Raw genomic sequence first — 18950 nt, 5'->3', positions numbered from 1 at the left:
TGCTGCCACTACAACCACCACCACTACCACCGCATCAACCTCGACTGCTTCAAGACGCCAATCATGCGATCGATGCCATGGCCAAAAGCTGCGGTGTACACGCGCCAGCGGCAGCAATACAGGCGCATGCAATCGATGTCTAAGACAGAATGCGCGCTGTGTCTACAGTTTCAGTTTGCCCAAGGGCCGCCCCAGCATGTACCGGCTTCACATGGAAAACTCGTCTTCGAACTCTCCTTCTCGCACATCCTCAGCTTCTAACCTTGCTGCTGCGGCCACTGCCACTGCCACCGCCACCTCTGCTTCTGCCACTTCCTCTTCCGCGTCTTCGGCCCTCAATCAACCTTCTACATCACCAGCAACGCCTGAGCCGATTCCGTCAAATCCAAAGACGGTTGTCGCTGACGGTGATTGTGGCAATGGCAATGGCAATGGCAAGCACTCTTCGCCACCGCCTGGGAACATCAATTGCAGCGGCAATGATGATCCTCCAAGTTTGACAGGCCCAATGGACACAGATGCAGCTACCACCATCTCTACAGACACATCAGACACGTCCATATGGTCGTGGTTGGCAGAGCCCTTTAACTGGGGCGACATGCAAATCGATATGGACGGCGAGCAGCATCACGATTCCAGCAGACCAACGTCAACCATGGATTTGCACCAAACCATGATGGACGGCATTCACCAACTGAGTGATGCTGTCGGAGTGGCCGCTTTTCCCGATGCTGCCTTTCCATATATCCAAGACTGGGGATCAAAGCACGTGGAGACCAGAACTGCGTCGCCAGCTCACCTGCAAAAAGTTCCTGAGCAGCATCTACACCAGCAGCCTCAGCATCAGCAGCAACCGCAACCGGCGCGCCCGCAGATGCATCTAGCCCCCGATGATGGCATCGCTCAGCTCTCCCAGCTTAGCATGCGCCTCTACCCACTACATCGCACGTGCTGCACACTCGCTGAAACAGTCGAATCTCTAATTCAGTCTCGAGAATTCGGCCAAAATCAAATCTTGTCATCCCTACTCGTCGACGACGCTACATTCAAACTGGTTGCCCAATGGTTGGTCCAGGTTTCTGCCGACTCTTCCAGTTTGCTTCTTCGACCCGAAGCCTCAAAAAATCAAACCCCCACGCCTTATGCGGGCGTTGTCACGCTTGGTAATACCTTGCTCGACGCATTCTCCGCCTCGTGTCATCTATTGCAAATCATGCAGTGCCTGCCAGTTGACTCGAGCTTCTGGCCTAACGGGACCGGCCCCCTGCCCACTCCTACATCCATGCCAGGCTCCCTCGACAGCAATACAGCGTATTTGGACCAAGCTGCATGCAACAGCAACAGTGGCTTGGCGTTGTCATCCTCCTTGTCATCCTCCTCCTCATCGTCGCCATCTAGCTTTTCTCGTACACCGAACCAAGGTCAATACTCCAACACAGTCATGCGCCATCTTGTCATTGCGTGCCACACGCTGCTCCTAAACATCTTTGTTGTCGTGTTCACCGCTCTACAACTCGATGGTGATCTACGAAATAACTCCAGAGCGAGTGTGACGCCCAACAGTAATGGTGGCGTCGATCCTGAACCTCGCCCGGATGCAGGGCTCGCGGACATCCGGCTGGTCATGATTGTGCAGCTCTGCTCCTATTTGACGGAGCGCCAATGCCGAGCTGTTCACTCCTATTTATCACCACTTTCTCAGTCTTCTCCGCAACAGCCATCGCAGGTCTCATCACAGCAGCTTTTTGAGACTCCCCAACACCAGGCGGGAAGTCTACCTGCATCATTGCCCAATACGCACGCTACCAGTGCAGAGGTCATTGAGCTCGAGATGGAGGTCCGATATCGCATTGTCCGTCTCCGACAAACGCTCCTCATATGATGTTACGAATTTCATGAATTGTTTTTACCGTATATATAGTATACGCACATACATACGTAAATTTCTCTTTGAATTAACGAGGCTTTTAAACGTTCTTTTATTTTCCTCTGTCATTTTGCCTTTTTCTCACATTGGTTGGGGCTGGCGGCAATGCAAGTCTTTTATCACCAGGAAACGAAGCGGAGTTAGTGGCTAAATTGTGTCTATTGATATACATATATAGACGTCATAGGAAACATCAGGGCTATAGTACCAGACTCTTCTTCACTACACTGTTACAAGTAGCGCGCTGGAAGCATCTCAAGGATCATACATCCGGATAAATTCCTTTTCAATCGAATGTCAAAATAAAGAAGACGAAAACCAGCATTGTCCCTTTGCCTTGATGTCAATGTCGATAGTAGATAGAACGAGAGTGATCTTAATTTCATTGCTGATTATGTGGAACCGACCCCCATACCCATATCTAGGTTCTGGATAACATCCCCAGCTGATGTTTAGTCCAGCCTTGTATCAATCATTATGATAGCTTTGAACCCAAGCACATGCATTTTGTACGTCTAGACCTGTACCACTCCTTCTGCGTACCTAGTATAGTAATCACGGAGCCACTACCGTGCCGAGACACCCTGTAAGCTGTCAGTCTCACGCTCTCGACTTTTTATGATACCGAAAGAAATGAAACAGGAAGGGAGACATAACGCTTGGATCACAGTGTTGTCAAAGACTTGTGCAGCCTTGTTGGGTGAATGTGTGAGAGAGAGGGGGGCAAGAACAAGAACACGAAGGCATGTGAGAAAAAAAGAAAGGAAATCTACATATACAAACTTGTTGCTTTTCCATTGAATCTAGCCTCTTACGTGCCCTCACGCAAATCTTCTGTGGTGCTCGAAAACACTGAGAGTGACTCACCAAGAAAAAAAAGGCGATATCTGGAGAACTGATCGCTGCTGGGCCATGACATGTGCATGTACTTTGTATTCTTGCGGAGGACCAGGCGTTTGGGTTGCCTTCCTGGCGGCGATCCGCTTGTACATTGTCAGCGTACCTAGTATCGTATTGCAAACTCACGCAATCCAATCAGTCGGGCACCCCAGACAACTAGTGTTAGTCCCCTGTACAAAGCGGCTTTTATTCGTACGAGATGCACACGCCCCCCTGGCAGAAGAAATGGGTGCGCATATCAAGTCCCTCATGAATTCGACGGGGCATCTCATTGGCTACGAAGCATGGCCTTGTCTTCAGCCTGCCGTGTCATCGTATGACATCCGGTGTACTCCGCAATGTGCGGAGTAAACCCGTGGATGATCATGCCCCTCCCCTTGACACTGGCAGCTTGTGCGTATGCATGCACATGGGCGAGATGTCTTTGAAGGTGGTGGTTTTGCTCCCTTACTCACAATATCCCCACACTAAATCATCTTTCTTGGTATCATTCTACTAAAAGTTTTAATGTTTTAAAAAAAATCTTTTACATATATAAATAATTTTAGTTTGATTTGTAACTTAGATAGGAATTATTATTCTAACCCCTCGCAAGCACCCTTGTTGATTCCTGGATGCCGTTGATTGAGTAGCCCTGTACACTGAGGGGCGATTTCCTTCAGACAAGGTTCCATAGCAAGCTGTAAGCCCGCTGACGCTAACGGCTACATTCCCTCAGACAGCTTATATCCTTGTGTATCAAGGTACATTTGGCTGCGCTAGAAGGCACTCGAGTCATTCGGCGTATGTTTAGTCATTGGCTACCTAGCACCAAAAACCTTCGTGACTTCAACGGATGATGGATAGTCTCAACAGCAGCTTGCCTTTGAATCAATTCACCGATAATTAAACCATACTTATGACAAAAATTGCAATAGCATCAAGAGCAGCAGGATTTACGACGACATCATATAAAAAAGCCGTGAAATTTCTCGTTAAGTCTGCAATTTATGTTGTTGTTGCCGTTGTATCCATGCCGTCTTGGCATTCCTCTACCCCATGCCCTCAGCATCACTTGTCTCGTATACTTCTGCCTGCCCTGCATTCTGCGTACCAACTATCCAGTTCTACCGCTGATTTCATGACCATAGTATGTAACTCCTTAGCCTGTCATGAAACTGAATCCAATCAAGTTTTTACTCTCTACTGCTGGCCAATCGGACCAAACGGATGTATGCCCAATGGCAGTGGTTAGGCAACAACAAGCCTTGAGTATTCAGGGGTGGCTGAGAGAGCAAATTTTGATATCTCCGGCCATCACAAGGGGAAAAAAAGACGATCAGCCTTGAATGGCATCAGGATTACGTCTAATGCCAAGGTAAACAGATTATCATGCCCATCCATCAGTTACAGATACAACTCTGCTCTTGTGACACCAAGAATACCAGAGGCTGGTTCAAGATATCTCAGAAGAAGACTTGATGATTCAATCACCTTTGAATGCCTCGTGCAAGCTGAGGTACTTGGGCAAGCAACAATGAGGAATCCAACACTTCGAACAAACACGTCCACCCCAACAGTTCTTACACCGCTACATTACTCTTCCATCCCCTTCAACCGAAGAAAATTACAAAACTCCCCTAGCTTCATAATGAGGATCTTTTCCCTCAACTGGTTAAAGGCCACGTTTGAAATTACTGTAAGCAAAAATGGCTTCCCAATAGGCTGAACCTATTGCCATCATCGGCAGCGTCTGCCGCTTCCCTGGAGGCTCTAGTTCACCTCCTGCCTCATAGAAGCCCCTTAAAAACTTGCGTAATGGTGGGCTATCAGGAGATTTCTCCTGATCGGTTTAACACTGCGGGATGCCACTACCCAATAGTATCCACTACGATACTACCAATGTCGGGTCTTTATACCTGATACAGGAAGATCTCCTTGCCTTTGACGCTGTCGAATCTTTTGAGCATTAGTTTTCATAAAGTCAGATTATTCAATAGAATCATCTGCTTTTGGAGGCCTTGTATATGGTATTCAAGTCGCGTCAACAGTCTGATATATGGTTTTAGAAATTGGTGACTATACTACTAGGTATCAAGGCCCTACATAGATTAGAAATCGCCGTTTACAGTCGCACCATTAGTGCTACATGTTTACCAAGGCGTATAGATACTGTGAAGCGGTGAGTCTTGGGTTGTTGTAGTTTGCGGTATGTAAGTAATCCCTGGAACTGAAGTTTTCATTGTTGAAAAATTTCCCCTATGGGCTCCTTGCATATGCAAGATGCAGATGCAGGTCCAGATGGACATACCTGTAGAGAAGGCGTAGCTTCTATTATCCTGAAGAAGCTTAGTGTTGCCATTCTTGATGGTGATCATATCGAATGCCTGGTTTGAGACACTGGTGCTAACCAGAATGGCTACTCCGACGGCATCACCGTCCCCAGCACCAAGGCCCAGGCTGCTTCTGTCCAAAGGACGTACAAGAATGGAGGTCTAGACCCTGAGAACAATATCTATGACTACATCTAGTTCGTTTTAGCACGGCACTGACACTAAAGCCGGTGACCCCGAGGAGCCAGCTGCTTTTGCCAAGTGTTTTAACCAAACAAGCCATGCCTCTAATGCCACACCACATTGTGACGGATCCTCCAAGACTGTCATTAGACACGTTGGAGATATTGCCGGCCTCGCCGATATTTTGAATGAGTTGGGAATAATCAGAGGTAGATTTATTTCTCTTATAAGAACATGGAAGCTCCCATGCCTTGAGCCTGGGCTAACAGTACCTGAGGGAGTCCCTTGGCGTCTCGGTATTCATAATGTTGGTAAGTAATATTGAAAACTATATCTATCTCTACTTGAATAATCATCAAAAAAAGAAATTCTGCTCCTTTCATCAAAGCGTAGTTCAAACCTCGCATTTGGATTGCGAGGACGCTCCTATGCCTCCGACATCTAGTGTGTTATCGTAGCAATCTTCCTTACATACACGCCGTTGTCATTTTGGACGAGGTTCTCAAAGATCCACTTTCCAACATCTTCTCGCGTGATTGAATAGCCAATCGCGTCGGATTCACGACCATGCTTAGGGTCTTCCACGCCGACTCGGATCGCCTTGTTTGTCGCGCCGTCCAACATCCAGGACGACCGCACAATGGTAAAGTCCTCGTCACTTCCTGTAATAAGCTGCTCCATCGCCTTTTTATCTTCATGGGGTGAATAAAGAAGATAATAATACAGGAGCCCCACAATGTAAGGGGTATCAGACCCAAACTGAGAGATTCCCGTAGTGCTAAGGGCGATCAGTCTGGGGCGGCCGGTTAGGCCTTGTCGTCGTAGCTGGTTCAGGGCCTCCAACACCGTAGCAATAGCCCTTCTGCAAATGCTTGGATCATCTAGCTCAAGCTTGTAGTTCATCGATCGGCTACCGATGGAAAAGATAATTGTGTCGACTAGGTGAGTGCCATCGACTGTGAGGCATTTTTTGACCGCATCGACGTCATGCACATTCCCTTCGATTATTGTCAGACGGGATGTTTTGTCGTCTGAAAAGAGCCCTTCGAGCTTGCTCGGTGTGCGGCAGAGGGCAATACAACGGGTATCAGCATCAAGGGCGTTGCTCAATGTTGCAAGTCCGCAGCCAATTGTGGCGCCAAAAAAAGCGATTGTCTTTGGGGCTGACATCTCGCTCGTAGTACAAGGTATGTAATGATAAAAATGTCGAGGGATAAGTTGGTCCGTAGAACGAGTACCAAACACGAAATGGTTTAAGGCAGTGAAGCAATGTGAATGAGTTTCCAGTGATCTTGGTTGAGTTTCTTCAGCTGTCAAGTGCAGCAGAGCCTTCATTAATAAATCACCAACGTGACAGACAGACAGGGTCACAATCTCTATGCAGCTCCGGTGGTGGATCTGTGGCGCACTGCTGCTTGCGTGTCTGATCTCCTTTCGGCTTCGGTCGGGATCAATTGGCTGCCGAATATTCAGCCACCAATTTCAAAGGTGGTATTTGGCGCCCGATGCTGCTAAAACAATCGATTTTAGCATGCAAGGGATCTCCAACGACACTAAGACGGTCCGCTCCGCAAAGCCTGATTTTGAGGGTTTACTTGGTATGAATCATAATTATCTACAGCGGAGTTTTCACAAGAACGCGTTGCTTGCGTAAGTGCGTGGCAAGCATGGGTAATAGCCGCGCCAGCGTGACACTGGAAAAGATTCCATTCTAATTCTCCGTTGCTTTTGCCCGTTAATAGTTGTCGAAGTATATCGACGGCTGATCGTAGAGGGGCGGCGGATATAACGATCACACTAAATCGCCTAGGCATTGGAGCAAAATATATACATGGATGTACGGAGTACCAAGACATTAATCGCAACGACCATAATCAAGGGAGTGTGCTAACATGACATGTGTAGCTGCGTCGCACCCTGAGCGTGACAGTTGGCGACAAGTCGATGCAGGGCGATTGAGGTTGGTAGATTGGTTGGTACTAGAAACAAGGGCGCCAAGGGACTTGTGATTAGAGATCGTGACCAAAACAGCATAACCATTTAGCTTAATTTGCATACATACATACATTATATACATACATACGCACTTCTTGGTACCAATATCTCATAAGCATATGCCCTCACGTGTAATCCAATATATGAGGAATGAAAATCCGCTGAAAAAGCCCATTGTACTTGCAACAGATGTTAATCTATCGGTACCAATCTGTAAACAATCCGAAAACCGCGAAAACCTTACCGTGATTAGTATCAGGCGACCTGACAAACCAATTTGTAGCCAGATGGCGGCTGGCTGCGTATCTTGGCTACACCCTCAACAACACCTTCCCAGCCACCAGACATGAGCTTGACGGGATGAGTTGTCACAGAGCCACGGTCGAGCAATGCCTGTACAGCCGCGAAAGAACGAGCGCCGAACTCCCGATCCTCGAGAGAGGCTTCACGGGCGTACTCGCCACCAAGCTCGACTTTGCGACCCCAGACGGTCATGACATTGAACCACGATGCCTTCACAGTGTTGATCCGGCTCTGGGCAATCGACTCACGAAACGGCTCCACAGCAACATATCGGCCACCAGCACGACCAATTGCTGCGTAACACAGCTGTGTCGTTTCCGCCTCGGCGATGCAGTCCAGCGCATAATCCAGTTCGTTGTTGGTGTAGGCTTTAATGGCGTCTGCACAGCCTGGGTCATGGTAGTCAAAAACCGCTTCAGCCCCAAACTTCTTGACGAGCTCAAAGTTTGATGGAGAAGATGTGGCGACTGGGCGGAAACCGGCGCTGTCAAGTATCTTTCATCAGCAAACCACCCCTCCTAATATGTTCTTCTCGAAGCGAGATTGTAGAAAGTCGGTAATGATCAATGAATTGAAGAGAGAATATATATATAAATGTGAAAATAAACTTACGTCTTCAGTAGCTCAATGGCGCGCGTACCTGTAGCAGTGCTACCACCTGCAACAAGGACAAAGTCTCCGCGGCCAGAGACGGGGCCGCTGAGTCTGTCGAGGGCTCCTGGGAGCTCCATCTCTTTGAACAAGCCATATGCTGCCGTTGCCGTCGCTAGTCCTAGAGCCGCGGCGTCTTCCAAGCTAATGTGGTCGGGAAGCTTGAGGACCAAATCCGCCAGCGCACCGACATACTGAGCAAAGGCCCCAACGTCTGGCTGCAGCCTGTCCATGCCGTAGACGACCCCGGCCACGCGATCACCCACGACTAGACGACCCTCCTTGACTGCATCTGAACCTAGTGCTACAATGGTACCGGCGAAGTCGAAGCCTATGATGGCTCCGGGTGCCGGGCTGTAGTCCAGCGACTTGACATCAACTGGGTTAATGGCCACTGTTGCTGTCTTCACTAGAACCATGTCATGAGCCAGTGCGGGTACTGGTGCATCTTTCTGGATAGTCATTTGGCCTGGTCCTTGAGCTACAATGGCCGTTTGGTGTTGGGGCAACTGCCCCATCGTAGTAGCGGACGACATGGTGGTGTAGCTCACGGGATTGAGGGTCCTAAGGCTGTGATTGATACAGTTTATTACATGCCTCCTACCTCAAGTAATATACTCGAACTCAGAGTCCGACACTGACATGCGAATTCGTCGATTAAGCTTGCGCCCGAACACTCTTCAAGTGCCCGGTAAGCGGATCCATCGCCGTAGGTGGAGTCAGCGCCGGCGGCAGGGACCGGTGTTATACAAGGCGGCAGCAGTGTGTATTCACCGAACTAAGGTCGTAAGTTGGTTTGAACGTCGTAGGTTGGCCAATTGGCTGCGACAGGATGTTAGTCTGCCTGGGAGAGCTGGCATTCCTGCTAGTGTTAAGGCCAGGGTGTTTTCGGTAGTAGTAGGTTATAATGTAAGCACCGATATAACCAGTAGTGAGTGTCTTATACATTTCGGTGATATATGACGTTCGAAATGGCTTTGGTCCGCATGATACGGACCTTTATGCAGAGTGTTGGGTATAAATATCCGAGAGTGAAAAAATTGAGCAGACGAGCAGTAAATCCGTTGAAGAGGTCCGGTTTAATTCTTGGCATGTTCGAGAAAATGCACTGTGGCATGCCATAGCTGTTCAATGCTCTGAGCCCATTATATCGCATAATCGCAAGTAAAGTGAGAGAAGCCGCCCACCTTGCGCACCTCATCCCAGTTTGCCAAAATCTCCGCCCATTGTATACCAATTGAGAGATAACACTCTCCCTGTATATTTATGCAAATTGTGAATCCTTTGCGTCTCTCAAACTTTGCTATCTCACAGCAATATTAGTCCCACAGGTACCGTAAGCGCCCAGGCCGGTGACAGGATGTCACTGATACCTGTTGACTCAAAGCCATCTCGCTTGCTGGTCCGGGCTCGGGGCAAATCTGCAAACCTTAGAAAGACTTAGGTTTGATGGCCCAATCTTTAAATAAGCTACACTTTCCGGTTAGCCCTTCATTCAAATCTGTTGGCCACATCAAGTAACAACCCAGTGCTGTCAAGCCATTGAGATACTGTAGCATCTGAAAGAAGGAACAATAGAAAGGCTCTGGACCATACACAATAAGATTCTCCAACTGTTACTGATGCCCTCCCCACTTTCCCTTGCATATGAGAAGTGATTTACAAGATGCAGACGACAGACTGACTGGATAGGTCAAGGTCAACGAGATCGTGATGGTCATAGTGAACGAAGGTAGTTTAGTTAAGCGTACGCTTGTCTTCACGATCTTACACTACTCCAGCCGTAGGCATCTTGGTGGAGTTTCGGCAGCGCTAGAACGCGAAATTTGAAACTCATATGCGCCGTTTAGAGATGAAAACAGTCTCGAATATGTTGCTCCGTGACATGTTTAAAATATGAAGAATCGAGCCACATTAACCCCCTTGGCTAGAAACGTCGACCTCAGGCCTCTCACTTTCAACCAACTCTCCGCACGAAGCGGAAACAAAAGGGTCTTTGTTAAACGGCATGTTCCTTACGTCAAACCGTTGTCTAGAAGTTATACGCTATCTGTAGATCACTGGAACGACAATCCAATCGGAGTATTTCTCGTCTTGGTCCTAGTCCAAAGTAGCTCCAACAACATCGATGCCGGGAGAACACTCACACTTTAATTCAAAATCCGCCTTGCCGTCCCACTGTTGCAATCCAAGTGAACGATAGCGATTGTTAAGCTTTTCAATTATTTCGAAGGGTGCGGCTCTGAATAAAGGCTAGGTGGTCTCGGTAACTAAATCGTGTCCATGATTAAATTATTAATGTAAAGAACGAAAAACTTCATTTTAGTTTTGGATTTAGAATTGTAAGTAAATAGCGAGAGAATGACTGACGCCCTTCTCTCTAGATCCTTATTGACAACAGGGGCGATAAAAGTGGCTTGAAGGGAAAGAAAAGTTATGGGCCTAGGGCAATATTCTACACTCAACGAGAAGTCTTCTGGGCTACGATGATCACGGTGTGATATTTGCTCATTCAACCTGAAATGTCATACATCCAATTTCTTGCAGCTAAGCCAAATGATCAGAACAGAAATCCACGCCCAGAATACAGATCTAGAACCCTAAGGCACACTTTCTTCAGCGGCATCACAGTGAGAAACCAAAGACTTCCAATCCATCGAGAAAGTCAATACAGAGTAAGATCCAAGAGTATAAGATTAAAGATAATCTTTGATAGACGCCAAAGAAGGAGCAGTTACAACATAATCCCAAATAGTCCACAGCAAGGACTTAAAGCCACATTTGTCTTTCTCTCTCCTTTTTCTCCCTTTTTTTGGCTTTTGAAACTATTATCCGTAATTCATAACTGTCAGATTGCACTAATAGAGAATTCTCCGCGTTTCTCTACCCAAAATTGGGTCCATCAAGCCGCGACCTCCAGAGGAACTTCCGAGAATGGGATGACTTTCATAGGTGCAAGCAACGGCTTCTTGGAATTAACCTTCGACCCGTCAACCCACTCTCGAGAGAGCTGCACGGATTTCACCCCGCGCTCCAACATCTCGGCATTGTACTCGTTAACAGAAGCCTTGATTGATTCGATGTCATGAGTCTTGTCTTCTTTGTCAACTCGGTCTAGGATCTTGGCAAGGGCCATGGCATCGATGAATGTGTTATAGCCTCCCTCGCCACGGAAGGGCGTCATGACGTGTGCCGCATCGCCCATTAAAACGACCCGGCCAGCTGGCAGACTAGAAAGCTCGAGGTCGCGCCAGATATGAGTCTCCTTCTTGACGCCCTCAACAGGGGTTAGGTCAAATATCTCGCGAAACTTGGGTTCCCGATTGCTCATGACCTCGCGGGCGTGGTCCAACTTCTCTTGTTGGGTGGCTTTGTGCAGCCAGTGGTCTGGATCGGCAATGGTGGGGTCTGATCGAGACATGATCCAGTAGTACCGCGCCGACTTTCCGTCAGGCGCGACGTCATGCAGCGAGCAGAAAGTCAGATAACCCTTCTCGGAGTCAATGAGCGAATAGCTTCCATGGCTGAGCTGGAGTTGGCGCTTGAAGGCCTCTCCAGAGAGCTTCAGCTCGCCCACGATGGCGGCCAGTGGGATAATTTTCAGAACCTCATCGTGAGACTTTTGCAGAAGCTGCTGTCGAACTGTGGCGTTTCTTATCTTAGCAATTGAGAATGTTGAGACAAGTATCAGAATTGTTAACATACCAACACTTTTCACACCATCAGCACCGACAAGAATGTCTCCTTTGGCACTAGTTCCGTCCTCAAAATATACAGCGACACCTTGGTCATCATGTTCAATGCGCTGGACACGCTTTCCCCACTGAATTGGAATATTGGTAGCCAAGTGGTTCCTTAGCCGGTAGCGCTCCGCGCGTATAAAGGGCGTTTCTGGACAATCCTGCAAAAGGCATGTTATCAGTATCTCGGGCTGTGATTATCATGGTCCCTAAGGTGGATAACTACCTCCCACCCCACTCGAACATTGCTTTCAGCGGGGTATAGGCAGATCTGGGTAGGGATTTTTAGAGGAGACATGTGGTCGGTGGCTTGTCTCAAATCGGGCATATCAGATGGCATAGATGCCACAAGTTCATCTGTGATGCTAATACCGGTGATAAGCCATACATCGCCTTTAATGCTTCAACTTGGAGTTTTTGGATGCTTACGTGTGCAAAGCAATGGCCCATCCCTGGAATCGTGCATCTTTATGCTCATCGCGCTCGAATATCTCATAGGAAATGCCCCGTTTCCGGAGGTTCTGGGCAAGCGTGAGCCCACCTAGCCCGGCTCCTGCAATAAGAACGTGCATTGTAGGTGTTTGGATAAGGAATATTTTTGAGTACAGAAGAAATGTACGCCAATACAAAAGAGTTTCGGGGATTGCCTTAAATAATAATGGCACAGGAACTGAAGGCAAACATATGATATATAATATTTAAATAATATGAAGTCGCCGGCAGCTGGCGATTCCTATTTTGGCAACCGCCGAACGCTAACAAGCTGACTGGTCCAGTGAATATTAACATGATGCCACCACATCATCCCACACCTGTAAGTTGTAACAGTGGTAGACAACCAATAATGCAAATTGCTTTTGCAGTTCGGATAATACGGGTGCTGTCATGGTAACAGATAATATAGTTAATTGCTACAAGGTCTTTGGTGATCGCTTTAGATAGAACTAGCTGTTGGTACGCCGTTCCTCGGAATGGTAGGGGGTGGTAAGGTAGGATTGTTGTCAACGTCAGCAATGGGGTACTTATCACTACTTAGCTTTCAACTTGACTGGTGCTCAAATTCGCTATTCCGAATAGAGTGCTGCCGGGTAAAAGGTATATATAAGTACTGGTTAGATTTTCAACAGTTTCTGTAATTCGTATTGTAGTAAACGGATAATATGTTGGGAATTTTCTTATACTTTGATTGGTTTAAAGTCGAAAAGATGCATGCAACCTGCCTTGTCAGCTTCACAGATACGGCGACTAATTGCTGCCAAAATCTCGGGTAAGTGTGTTAACCTTCAACTTTGTTACTATTGCTCGCCTAAAAGAGTGAAAGTTGTACGGATTTACCGGTTGTCTCTACGTAGAGCTGCATAATGACCATGTCGATGGCGGTTACTTGTAATCGGACGATGTTTCACCGTAAGCAACCTTGCAGCTCTGTGCTGAACCCACCACAGGATCTCTAGCTATCTACCATATCCTACAAAGTAACTGGGCAATCTTTCAAGTAGCAAAGAGATGTACATCTTCAAAAAGCGATTTCCAAAATAAAAGTCATTTTAGTGATTAAGATAAACCTACATTAATTACAAATCAGTGCAAGAATTGAAACGCGATTTGACAACCACCTTCGTTTTCTCAGTGTTCACTAGCAGAGATCAAAACCAGATTGAGTTACATCGGATCTCCCCGCGCGTAAGCCTCGTTCTTGATGGATAGTGGGGGACCTAGTAATCACTTTCGGACCCTGGACCCTAGACACCCGGTGTATTATGACGTAGTTTGTTGCCGAAAGAGCATGGCGGGTGAGCATAGTCGCCGCTCCTAATACACAATGAGGCTGCGTACTGTATCGGGTGTACCTCGAATACCTCTGTACTTCGTAGGTGATGAGACGATCAGTCGTACGAGACATGTATAGCGAATTGTTGAGTATGCTGTTGACCTCAGACCATCAAAGGTAAGGGTAGAACATCATATATATCGTGGTTCAGTATCAGGATTTGACTTTTTGCTCTGTTATCGGTCTTTTTCTCTTCTTCTACACCCACCGACTGTCACATCTCACATTTCCCCTTATAACTGTTTCCATCAGAGGCCCGCCTTGTTAGATCTACAACTATCATGTCGGAAGAAGATATCTCGTTGCCCATCATTGACCTTAGCGGCTATCTGTCGCCAAAGTCGCCTGATGATCGGCAGAATGTAATTGAGCAAATCCGGGATGCCTGCCGGGACTTTGGCTTTTTCCAGCTTAAAGGCCATGGTATACCAATAAGCCTGCAGAAGGAGCTGCTGAAAAGTCTCGGCACACTTTTTAGCATGCCCAAGGAAGAGAAAATGAAGCTCTCCTATCTGGAAAATCCGTGCCGTCGAGGATATGAAGCATCAGGCATGTCAATGCGAGAGGGAGACGCAATGCCGGATTCGAAAGAGGTGCGTGTTCCCTGTGGGTCTGAGAATATTAGACCTTCTTCATGTCACATGCTGCTACTTGTACATTCAGCTGACTACCAACATTATGTATGAAGGCCTACTACCTTGGTCGAGAAGATCCCGTTGTGGAGTTCTCCGGCTTTTATGGGCCCAACGTCTGGCCGAATCTTCCTGAAGAGGATTTTCGTGGCCCAGTGTGGGAATATTACCAAAAGACTAGCCAACTAGGTAAGACTATTTGGGAAGTCTTACTCCAGGGTCTGGGTTATAGTACGGACTTGATGGAAGCATTTGCCAAGAGGCCACTTGTGCAGATGAAGTTGATCCGTTATCCATCTCCCAGCGTAACCCTACCGGGCCAGTTTGGTGTGGGCGCACACAACGACTTTGGAGGCGTTACCGTTCTTTTACAGCAAGCAGGAAAGGACGGCCTCGAAGTTTGGCTGGAAAAGCAGCAAAAGTGGCTTTCCGTTCCCGCCATCGAGGATGTGTACGTCATTAACTGTGGCGACATGATCATGAAGTGGAGCGGTGGTCGTTACAAGAGTGTGAGGCACAGGGTCATCAACAAAACAGAGGGCGAAAGACTCTCGTGTGCGACCTTTTGGCACGGTGACGTGTTCGCAACCAACCCACTGAATCCAGAGGATCCCAACAAGGAGACCGTCGGACAATTGCTAGTGAAGCGATTCCGTCACCAAATGTCTATCCACAAAGAGGGCCTTGCTCAAGTTGGAGAGCTCTAAAGATGTGCCGATATTGGTACTTTTTAATTAACGAAAGTGACGGGGGAAACAAATTGTACATGTTCTTAGTAGAAGTTATTTGATGTTTTGTTAGTTTACTACCTAGGACAATTTATGGCCCCTGCGCCAGTCTCATTATCATGCGATCACTAGGCTCTGTTGGGATGTATCATTCTATCTGGGCCATGGGTTCTCAAGATATAGGATATACACTTAACTGTTCGTGCCCTCAGCGGTCTTATATTGAGATTATTTGTACATATGACTAAATTTAATGCTCGGAGTACGTCGTGATTGTTGGTTTGTGATGCGGTAGACTTGGAGCCAGCAGCAGCGGAAGATTAAGAAGGTGACTTAAACGCTTGCGTTACCAAGGAGAATGCGCGGGCTGTTCAAGCTGGATTCATCATTGTCTGCACAATGCTGAATACAATAGATGGTATCCCAAGCGTCTTTCAGCACGTGTAATATCTAGCCAATCATATACCTAGGCACGCAGGTCCCGCTGTCAATATGGTACATTGTCTACATAGATCATAAGTCCTCTAAGCCCTGCTAAGATGTTGAAAACTCTGCTCCGCTCCCGGTTGCAAAACGCAGGCGAATATTTCTGTTATCATTGATGCCACGCGTATTTCATGAGTATCCAGGTAGCTATTAACCCGACATGCATGCACCTACCTACGCCAATACGACTCTGTGGCGTTCATTACCCCTGTCCATCTTCGTCAGCAAAATACCCGAAGTGATATTGTGAGGAAGACCAGCTAGCGGTCGGCCGAATCGTTCCTCCGTACCTGGCGCCCAACCGCATGCCGTATTAGTCGAAGGAATCAACAACGTCCTGATATCTTATCGGACCAATGCAAAGTGGGCTGTTGAACAGTTCACAGATGCATTCTGTTTAAATGCAGCTTTCGCATCTCTGATATTCATGTCTAGGAGTGCCGCTCCGTTTACCGTTAGTCCCGGTAGTTGGTTTTTGCACTGCTTCTTTTTACAAATTACAGAGCTTTTGTCGTGCCAGTGCTCGAGGCTTTCACCCTACACCCTGGGGAGTTTGAGCTATTCGCCAGAAGGGATCGTTATATTTATTAACAAAGCATCTTTGGAAAAAAGCCAAGATGAGCGGAGACTACAGTGCCACGAGGAAATCTGAGAATGTTGATACGTCGACAACAGCGTCCCAGGAGGATAGCTCTCTTGCTCCAGAACAACCCGAGAAGCTTGTCGGGACCTCAGATGTGGCTGCAGTTTCCAACAATGAGCCGACTGCGGATGAATACCCGCATGGGGTACGCCTGATAACTCTTGTCTTGGCTATCAATCTGGCCATGTTCTTAGCCTCCCTGGACCAGGTAAGAGCCACAAGTCGAAAAGAATGATGTCGTAGTTGCTAATAGACTGGCAGACTATTCTCGGTACAGCGATCCCCAAAATCACGGATGAGTTCCATGGTCTCAGTCAAGTATCATGGTACGGATCAGCGTACTTTATGTGCCTCGGCGGTTTCCAGTCCACCTGGGGCAAAGTCTACAAATACTTCCCTTTGAAGATCTCCTTTGCGATAGCAGTCTTCGTCTTTGAACTAGGAAGTCTCATTTGTGGAGTGGCTCGAAACTCCAACACCTTCATCGTCGGCCGAGCGATTGCAGGTATTGGGGGTGCCGGTATCACCTCAGGCTCTACCGTCATCTTGGCGTTCAGCGCTGAGCCCGCCAAACGACCGACATTGATGAGCACTATGGGAGTCACCTATTGCATTGCATTCATCCTCGGCCCTCTTATTGGCGGAGCCTTCTCGGAGAAAGTAACATGGAGATGGTGCTTCTACATTAACTTGCCCATTGGTGGTCTCGCCATGGCTTTGTTTTTCCTCTTCTTCAGAACTCCGAGCGTCTCCACTACCCAAGATGCAACGCTGAAGGAGAAGCTCTTGCACATGGATCCGGTCGGCACCGTGCTGGCCATGGGCGGTATTATCAGCTTCATCCTTGCACTCCAGTACGCTGGCGTCAGCCATGCCTGGAACAGCAGTGTGGTCATCGGGCTGCTTGTCGGATTCGTTCTCATAATGGTCACGCTTGCTGCCTGGGAATACTTCCAAGGCGATTACGCCATGCTGCCCTACAGACTATTCAAGCGCCGTGTGATGTGGGCTGGTGGTATATTCCAGTTCTTTTTTGTCGGCTGCTACTTTTTGCTCTTGTTCTATCTTCCCATTTACTTCCAGAGCATCAAAGGTGTTAGTGCTATTCATTCTGGTGTTGACAACCTGCCTTTGGTCCTTTCCGCTTGTTTGTTCATCATCCTTGGAGGAGCCGCCGTCGAGAAGACGCACATGGCGACCCCCTACATGACTGCTGGCGCAGCAGTGGCAGCAGTGGCTACTGGATTGCTCTACACGCTCGATGTCGACACGTCCAGTGGGAAATGGATCGGCTATCAAGTCCTCGTTGGTGCTGGTCTTGCATTTCCATTCCAGAATGCCCTGAATATTCTCCAAGCCGAGGTTGACGCTGACGACATGTCGCCTGCTACGTCGAGTCTATACTGTATGTACTTGGAAAGATAAGAGTCCGAGTTATAGCTAACGAGTACCCATAGTTTTCCAGATTCTTGGAGGTGCATTCAGCATCTCGGCGGCCCAAGCAGCTTTCAACAACAGGCTGCTTCACTCTTTGACAACCAACGCACCAGGAGTTTCTCCACTACTGGTTCTCGCAACAGGTGCCTCCGACCTTCGCTCAGTTTTCTCGGCGGATGAGCTGCCAGGTGTTATCCTGTCATATATGGATGGTCTCAAGGCCGCCTTTGCTGTTTCAGTCGGACTGGTTGGCACGGCTTTTCTGGTAAGCTTCATCGTTCCATGGAAGAAGATTAATTTGAAGCCTGGAGAGGCAGTTGCCATGGCTTAAGTTGCCTGGTCTTCTCTTCACATGGTCACGATCGACTCTTGCGAGACATTGCACGCAACTGGTGATGATGGGGCTTGGAAAGGGAAAGAGGTTAAGGCACTGGAGGTTGAGAGATTGCATGTGAATGAAAACAGTATGTTAATAGGTGGTGATTGGGCGATATATTAAAGTAATGTAGTGATATAGGGTCTGATGGGCGAATGGAGGACTCATAGTACGCCACCGGCTCCACTACCCAAAAACCTAGTTAGTTATGATTCCAATTTTTCCTTCAATTTACTTTTTCTTTTCCTGTGTTACTAGTGTATAAATCGAAAAGATCTAAGATGTCCGCGTGAATCTCTGAGCAAGTCTGATTTATCCAGTGAACCGTATACATCCTCCTTGCGATTGTTGAATTCTCTATTTGTTTCTTTTATTCTATATATGTGGGCGCCTTCCGGAATGCAGTACATGTTACAGCAGAGTTGAAGATGCTTGCTACGTGATATTGTTTCATTAAACGACTACCAATAACAGCTCGAGACTTTTGTCTCAGAAACCATGGATACGCCGTAGCCATTGGGGTTTCTTTACATAGCAAGTAGCCAGAATGTCTCCATGGCTTTCAATGTAGGTTGGGACATGCTTAGAAGAGGCTAATCCACTTTGCTGAGGCTGACAGCCATGAAGAACGTGGGTGGGGGAGACATGCAGCCGCTTCAAGGGTCAGGCTCACGTCATTAACCGCCGAATATCGTTTATGTGTTTGTTTGTTTGCTTGTCTATTCGTTTGTTCTCTTGTTCATTGATTGCTTTTCGTTTGATCACAACAACGAATTGATGAGACAAGCTGAAAGTTATTAAGAATA

The 18950-nt window shown here is 47.6% G+C and overlaps 7 protein-coding genes across 7 annotated transcripts; 4 read left to right on the top strand and 3 right to left on the bottom strand.

The window, feature by feature from the left end:
- Positions 1–1403: 1403 nt before the first annotated feature.
- M431DRAFT_508682 (hypothetical protein) lies at positions 1404–2231 on the top strand. The gene has a single exon (XM_024919144.1). The coding sequence runs from the start codon at positions 1442–1444 to the stop codon at positions 1880–1882; it is 441 nt and encodes a 146-aa protein (XP_024773227.1). The 5' UTR covers positions 1404–1441; the 3' UTR covers positions 1883–2231.
- A 2112-nt stretch (positions 2232–4343) lies between these two features.
- On the top strand, positions 4344–5337 carry M431DRAFT_482429 (hypothetical protein; the record flags this gene model as incomplete). Its single annotated transcript, XM_024916040.1, has 4 exons — positions 4344–4505; positions 4906–4988; positions 5010–5019; positions 5221–5337. 4 exons carry the CDS (start codon positions 4344–4346, stop codon positions 5335–5337), a joined length of 372 nt encoding a protein of 123 aa, XP_024773226.1.
- Positions 5338–5612: 275 nt separating this feature from the next.
- M431DRAFT_508681 (hypothetical protein) lies at positions 5613–6667 on the bottom strand. Its single transcript, XM_024919143.1, has one exon. It carries the CDS (start codon positions 6490–6492, stop codon positions 5764–5766), a length of 729 nt encoding a protein of 242 aa, XP_024773225.1. The 5' UTR covers positions 6493–6667; the 3' UTR covers positions 5613–5763.
- Positions 6668–7486: 819 nt separating this feature from the next.
- M431DRAFT_144053 (hypothetical protein) lies at positions 7487–8899 on the bottom strand. Its single transcript, XM_024912668.1, has 2 exons — positions 8233–8899; positions 7487–8104 (listed from the first exon to the last, which is right to left on the bottom strand). Exons 1-2 carry the CDS (start codon positions 8805–8807, stop codon positions 7573–7575), a joined length of 1107 nt encoding a protein of 368 aa, XP_024773224.1. The 5' UTR covers positions 8808–8899; the 3' UTR covers positions 7487–7572.
- Positions 8900–11047: 2148 nt separating this feature from the next.
- Positions 11048–12583, bottom strand: M431DRAFT_17078 (hypothetical protein; the record flags this gene model as incomplete). Its single annotated transcript, XM_024913027.1, has 4 exons — positions 11048–11913; positions 11977–12172; positions 12256–12376; positions 12441–12583. 4 exons carry the CDS (start codon positions 12581–12583, stop codon positions 11174–11176), a joined length of 1200 nt encoding a protein of 399 aa, XP_024773223.1. The 3' UTR covers positions 11048–11173.
- Positions 12584–14123: 1540 nt separating this feature from the next.
- Positions 14124–15181, top strand: M431DRAFT_5860 (hypothetical protein; the record flags this gene model as incomplete). Its single annotated transcript, XM_024921527.1, has 2 exons — positions 14124–14435; positions 14531–15181. The coding sequence occupies 2 exons, from the start codon at positions 14124–14126 to the stop codon at positions 15179–15181; spliced, it is 963 nt and encodes a 320-aa protein (XP_024773222.1).
- A 1124-nt stretch (positions 15182–16305) lies between these two features.
- M431DRAFT_86597 (hypothetical protein) lies at positions 16306–18099 on the top strand (the record flags this gene model as incomplete). Its single annotated transcript, XM_024923702.1, has 3 exons — positions 16306–16539; positions 16593–17736; positions 17789–18099. The coding sequence occupies 3 exons, from the start codon at positions 16306–16308 to the stop codon at positions 18097–18099; spliced, it is 1689 nt and encodes a 562-aa protein (XP_024773221.1).
- Positions 18100–18950: the final 851 nt, after the last annotated feature.

The sequence above is a fragment of the Trichoderma harzianum genome (assembly GCF_003025095.1).
Source record: "Trichoderma harzianum CBS 226.95 unplaced genomic scaffold M431scaffold_7, whole genome shotgun sequence".
Taxonomy (NCBI): Eukaryota; Fungi; Ascomycota; class Sordariomycetes; order Hypocreales; family Hypocreaceae; genus Trichoderma; species Trichoderma harzianum.
This window is presented reverse-complemented; position numbering and strand designations above follow the sequence as displayed.